At 32.4% G+C, this 6,952-nt stretch overlaps 1 protein-coding gene across 1 annotated transcript; it reads left to right on the top strand.

The window, feature by feature from the left end:
* The first annotated feature begins 1,166 nt into the window (after positions 1-1,166).
* On the top strand, positions 1,167-6,750 carry LOC106754898 (kelch-like protein 28). The gene is made up of 10 exons (XM_014636967.2): positions 1,167-1,300; positions 1,776-1,939; positions 2,291-2,472; positions 2,589-3,104; positions 4,562-4,886; positions 4,970-5,169; positions 5,519-5,595; positions 5,729-5,830; positions 6,080-6,266; positions 6,371-6,750. The coding sequence occupies exons 1-10, from the start codon at positions 1,287-1,289 to the stop codon at positions 6,467-6,469; spliced, it is 1,866 nt and encodes a 621-aa protein (XP_014492453.1). The 5' UTR covers positions 1,167-1,286; the 3' UTR covers positions 6,470-6,750.
* The last annotated feature ends 202 nt before the right edge of the window (positions 6,751-6,952 follow it).

Genomic DNA, 6,952 nt, shown 5'->3' with positions numbered 1-6,952 from the left:
TTTTGGCATTTCCATTTCATTTTAGGCTAATTCTTTTGTTTTTTTATTGAACTTGGATACGATTCGATGACAGCAGCTTGAGAATAATTTAATGATCTTGTAAGTTGTTTGGTAAACACATAATATATAATTATACTTTTTTTTTATTATTAAATAATCTGTCAGTAGCAGCAAGTATTTATAAATTTTACATTTGCTACAAATTAAAAAAAAAATGTTACAAAAAAGTTTGATTTCATTAATTCTATTTACATTATTAATTAAATACATATTTAATCTCTAATAATTATAGCATATTTTATGAAAAAATAAATGCTAATATACAGTCTTTTTTATTTTTAGCTTTTATTTTATAAATTCAAATTTTTTAATATTTTTTTAATATTAATTACATATCAAGGAAAATATTTTCTTTTATATATATATATATATATATGACAATTATTAAGTATAAAATATTATATAAAATATTAATAAAATATGAATAAAATTAATAAAATTAAATTATTATATTAAAAAGTAATTTTTTATTATATTAAAAATAAAATATATCAATAATTTTTATATTAAACTAATAATTTATTTTTATATTTTTTATGGTGAAGTTGAATTCCTATTTTGTTGTGATTATTAATTTTGTATGGTTAATACGGTGGAATTTTCTATTATATCTTTCTAATATACGACTTTATTGTTTCTATTATTTATTTACTTCAGATATGTACGTAATGTTGTTTTTAAAAATTTATTAATTAAAGTCTCTACAATTTTCAAATAACTAAAAATAATAATTTCTTAAAAAAATAAATTTGAATTTTAAAAATTCCTTTAAAATTAGGATAATTATACTAAAATTATTTGTTATTTAAATTCAATAATTTACATAATTTAATTCGATAAACAATAACCCATGTCAAATCAAACAATCTTGTCACTCTAAACCAACCTCACTCCTACTCCTTTTTTCCTTACCATACTTCTTGACTCTCTATATACCACAGTCTGTACTGACAGAGAGAAAATAAATTAAAATATAGTAATACCTTTTCTTTTATTTGTTTAAAATGTATACAAAAAATCAATTTTTAAATTTTTTCTTCCCACTTTCTTTCCACTACAAGAACCAAAGGGGTTATGTCTTTTTGCGCTTTGATTGAAAACATTTGGCATAAGCTGTTCCGTCTTGCTTCCATTGTTACTCCTTTGGGACTATTTGTTACCCTGTCCCATCATCGGAGCATCTCTCGTGATTCTCTCGCTTTCTCTGTTCATCGTTTTCTTTCGCTATGCCCAGAAGAATGTAGGCTTCAAAATGCACTCTTTTTTGTTTTTTTTTTTCTTTTTCCAGTTGTTGATCACAACCTCTTTGAAAGTTTTTTTGGGTTTTTGACGATGTTTTGAAGTTTTGGATGTTCGGATAAATCACATTTCTTCTGTTTTTGATTTTTCAACTGGGTTTGCCTGTTCTCTTTTCTGGTTCATACTTTCAAGTTCTTGGACATTGAATGCCGCTTATGGAAGGTTTTGAAGTTTACGCCTTGTTTTTGGGATTTTGGGGTTAAACCCCGTTTCATCTGTTTCTTACGATGCTTTGATACATTCAAAAAGTTTCTAAGTACTAAAATCTGTACTGTTGAACTGTTATTTTTATCGTCCAAACCTTGATTTCGATTAGCACAAGAGATGCTTTTTCAAGATAACGACAACTTTCAGTTCTTTATACTATAATTTTGACATACATTGTAAAAGAAATAACCTTTCTCTTCTCATGCCAGGGCGGGGGCAAGGAAGAAAGGACAAGCTCCTCAGTACTGTGGGAATCAACCTTTCCCTCCAAATTTATCTTGTGGCAGAAATTTGAGGAAGAGTGAACTTGGTGCTGTAATCTTTGGATGCAAGAACGCCACAATGAATGAATGCCTCTCTAAACAACTCTTTGGTCAGTTCTTCTCCGTCTCCCTCTTCTTTTCCTTTCTCTAAAATATAGCCTCTACAAACACTTACATGACACAATATGTCTCTAAAAACTGGTACGATATTGCACCCACATGTCTGCAATGTTAAGGATGACAACAAAACTTTATCTGTGTGTCCGTCAATAATCCGAAAGTATTTACGATATTAAGCATTTTGAAATGAAAATTGTGTTCTATATGACTTGGAAACACATGTATCTTTTCATGAACTTAGTGCTTAACATTTGTATTATTTATAATTGATAATCAGTACTGTCAACGAACATAAGGATTGAAATCTCTAGCTCATGGATACATTTATCTGTTTTGAACAGGCTTACCAGCTCAGCACTTCTCTTATGTGAAGAATGTTGATCCAGGATTGCCTCTGTTTTTGTTTAATTATACTGACCGGAAGCTTCATGGAATTTTTGAGGCAGCCAGCAAAGGAAGAATGTTTATAGACCCCTATGGATGGACTACTGATGGTTCAGAGAGAACACAATATCCTGCACAGGTATATCACTCACTCACTTGAATTCTATAATTGATATGGTTTTGTTATTGTAGATAATTCTGGTCATGATACATGAAAAACCTTTTATACTCATACTCTTCATTAAAATATTTAAGGTGCAAATTTGTGTTCGACTTAAGTGCCAGCCACTGCCCGAAGATAAATTCAAAGAATTACTTGCAGACAACTACTACACTCATAACCATTTCTGGTTTGAGCTAGACCATGAGCAAACAAGCAGACTTATTTCCTTATTATCATCTCGATCAATTGTCTGTGGTAATTCTGTCTGGCAGAATACACCAAATTGGGTGACTTCATCTCGACCTCTTACATCAAGTGAGACTTGGAGGGAAGATGAAACATTTGAAGATGAAACAGAGGTGGTTGAGAACGAAAATGAGGTTAACAGCATACATGAAGATGAGGTTAACAGCGTACATGAAGATGAGGTTAACAGCGTACATGAAGATGAGGTTAACAGCGTACATGAAGATGAGGTTAACAGCGTACATGAAGATGAGGTTAACAGTGTACATGAAAATGAGGTTAACAGCGTACATGAAAATGAGGTTAACAGCGTACATTTGAAACTGAAGGAGTTAACTGTTAGCTATCTGGAGCAGAGACTGGTACTCTTTTCTATGTTGTAGATTCTATCTGAAATTGATCATACTTCTGAATTGTTTCTCCATCCGTAACATCTTTAAGCATATGGGTAGCATGCATAAAAAGTATTGGGTTATCAAAGAAATTGACCATGCATGTGGAATTTCTCAATCTACCTCGGATATAGATTCTTCTGAAGTAATTAGACCCTTATGCAACTTTTAACTTCTACTATACTTTTTGAATTCTCCAAATATGTAGATCACCTATTGTTATGCTTGTTTTTACTCATTACATTCTCTTTGCAGATTTGACATTGCATGTTTAATCGACTCATTTTCACAACGTTGTTGTTATACTGCAGCAAATGCAGTGGTAGAGTGAAACACATAAAACAAGTTGACTCCAATAGTTTAAATGTAGTGAAATTCAATTTTTCTTGCCTTATAGTAGGATCCACTTCCAACAAGTCTTGTTAGGATGCAATTCTAGTGTGGGTTTATGAAGCTTTGAGCCCTTCAACTACAATGGCTAGCTTTTTGTGGTGTGGTTTTTCCAAGGTGCTAATCCATTGGTATAGAATTTGGTTTGCACAGTGTCTTGTAGCTGCAAGCAAGCAACACAAGTCGTGACACTGACACTGCAGTGTTCATCTCAGACTAGTCAAAGGGCTAGTACATTGCCACCTCATGTGGGTGCTGAGGTGGCAAAGCCTGGTGGGATGTTAATATGGGATTCTGTTGTGGGGTTTATATGGCCTTGGATTTTCCAACTACAACAACTAGTTTTTTGTAGAGTGGTTCTCACATTGTGTTCTTTTTAGGTTCTTTCTCTCTGATAGTATTGTGTATTAAGAATTGAAAATACAAGAGTGCCTTGAGACCTTTATTGCTTTACTCCAATTCCGCTCCTACCAATGTAGTAGGCATAAAATTGATATAGAATGTTTACATAGTATTCTTTAACTGAGGTTGTTCTAGAGAACCTCATTCTCCACAATTCTTCTAAAACTTTTCCTTTCCAAAAACTGNCTCCCCACTACTAACAGTGGACTATTTAAAATAGTCAGTTACAGCTGGCACACCATCTATGGTTTGAGAATACTCTTAAGTGTGTGAACACATAATTTCATGTAATTTAGAGTCTTTAAGAAGTAAACTGAATGAAGATTATATAAATTGAAACTTGAAAGTATTAATGCAAGGCTGACTGGATGTATAGGTAAGAAAAACTAAAATGAAGTACATTAGGCATGCCTAAACTTGCATTGATTACTTGAGATGATTAGTTAAGGCTCCAAAAGGCATAAATGATTTCAATTGGTTGGGAGATAATTTGAAAACATTTTTCGAAGTCATACAAAAGTTAGTGCAATCTTTTGGAAGTAATTTTGGTATACCTTTACTTGCACTATTTTCTNTTTTTCATATAGATGTCTTCTNGAGTATCAATATTGGCTTATTTTTTACTTGTCATTCAGATTGAGGCAGAAAGGGAAATTCAGCATCTTAAAGATCGTTGTAAAGTTTTAGAATCTGCTTGTAATATCCCTAATCGTTTGGAACATGTTGAGAAGGCAGTNATAAAGTCGACAGCTGATTTAGATCCCAAAGATTCATTATTTTTAATTGGAGGTTTTGATGGAAGATCATGGTTAGCAACTATGGATTTGTACTGTACTTCTCAGAGTGTGACCAAACCTCTTAAGCCTATGAACTCAGTTCGTTCATATGCTTCAGTTGTGCGGTTGAATAGTGAAATTTATGTTTTTGGTGGTGGAAATGGTTGTGTTTGGTATGACACAGGTATGAGGTTTTATCTGTGCTTTACAATTAGTTGTATTTTGGAAAGAGATGAGGTTTTAACAACCCATCTTCTATCTGTGTAGTTGAATCATACAATCCAGTTCATGATAACTGGACCATGTGCCCCTCTTTGAACAAGAAGAAAGGAAGCTTGTCTGGTGCTGCTTTATATGGCAAAATTTTTGCTGTTGGTGGTGGGAATGGAGTTGACATCTATGCAGATGTTGAGATGCTTGATTTTGATATTGGGCGGTGGATCCCTACACGCTCAATGCTAAGCAAGGTAAAATGGAACAATTAAATGGTCAATACTTTAGGTTTTGATTGAGATTTGAGAGGTATAATTATGGTAACTTCAAAACGAACTGAGATTGAGGCTCATGCTTCTAATTATGTGATTTTGTCAGTTCATTTCTGCCCAAGGTAAAAAAATAAAATGGTTTAGTGTATCTTATACCATGTAGTCCATATGTTTGCATCAAGCCTTGTACCTCTTAAATACATCTACATATTGATCCTTAGTAGGATGACTCGAGTCTCCTATTGTCACACGGAAGAAAACCATTAGATAATTTCTTTGAAAATCATACAAAAATATTTAACGTATAACTTTAGTGCTCTTTATATTTCAGAGATTTGCTCTTGCTGCAGTTGAACTCAACGGGTCAATTTATGCCACTGGCGGGTTTGATGGAAATGATTACTTAAGGTAATATGTATAACTTGATTTTACATCATTAGCTGAAACTCATCAGGCAAACATGGTTGATCTAATGGTTTGTCCTTATAATTTGTTATTTTATATTTGTACTAATGGGAATGACACTTTTACATAACTGCAGGTCTGCTGAAAGATTTGATCCTAGGGAACATTCTTGGACCAAAATACCAGACATGAATGTAAAGCGGGGCTGCCATTGCTCAGTTGTTCTGAATGAAAAGTTGTGAGTTCAACATTTTTTGCTTCAAAGTAACCAAGTAATAACTATAAAAATAAATTTGTTTTGGAGAACCATTAGATGATTGTTTGGAAATGCTCAACTAATCTTCATATCATGTTGGACAAAATATGTAATCATAAATAGGGTAATATTCTATAGATAAAGTACCGCCGTTCTAATCATAGACCTAAATCTGAATTTCTTGTGCTTGACGGAGACATATTTTACTTAAAAATTTCATGCATTGTGTAGGTACGCCCTTGGTGGCTTTGACGGCACAAAAATGGTTCAAAGTATCGAGGTGTTTGATCCTCGTCTTGGAGTATGGACAATGGGGGAACCAATGATTCATCCACGGGGTTATTGTGCTGCTGTAGTTGTCAATGAATCCATTTTTATGCTTGGTGGAGTTAGGATTGGCGAGAACATTGTAGATACAGTGAGTAAATCTTTTAATCTAATATTTTTCTTTTGAAGATGCATTTTTACTACCCTCCAATACTTTAATTCTTAAATATCTCTCTAAATATATATACATTACAGGTTGAGAATTATAAGGTCGGTCAGGGATGGCAGGAAACTTGCAGATCAGCAGCTGTTAATAGGTGTTTCTTGTCAGCTATTGCTTGCAGTCAGGAGTAAGAAAGTAAGGTTAACTTTGTATATAAATGAGTTTGTTGGATATTTCTAAAGGTGTGAACCCTTTCATTTTTCATCAACTAAAATCTGTAGTTGTAAATGTTTGGTAATTGACCATAGATACTAGGGTTACTATGCTAATAGAGTAGTCATATATAGTTTTTTGCAGTCAGATACTGGGATGCTACTAGTATCAACCTAATTTTGTTAATATGCTCCAGTATAGATTCTGGCTCAACTTTATGATAGTCGTGCATTAGACCCATTTTTTTTTTCTGATAACTTTAATTTGTTCTTTAAATGCATGGACAAGCTGTTATTTTAACATATGTCTTTCACGTAAGTATTTGTTTGTTACAATTACAATATTTAATAAATAATTTTAATATATAAATGTAATTTATAATGAATAATTTAAATTGTTATATCCTGATAATTTTAATTATTGGTATTTAATAAAAAAAATTGAATGTAATTTAAAAGTAT

Source organism: Vigna radiata, unplaced genomic scaffold (assembly GCF_000741045.1).
Source record: "Vigna radiata var. radiata cultivar VC1973A unplaced genomic scaffold, Vradiata_ver6 scaffold_304, whole genome shotgun sequence".
Classification (NCBI taxonomy): domain Eukaryota; kingdom Viridiplantae; phylum Streptophyta; class Magnoliopsida; order Fabales; family Fabaceae; genus Vigna; species Vigna radiata.
The sequence above is the reverse complement of the archived record's forward strand: the minus strand, read 5'-3'. Positions and strand labels throughout refer to the sequence as shown.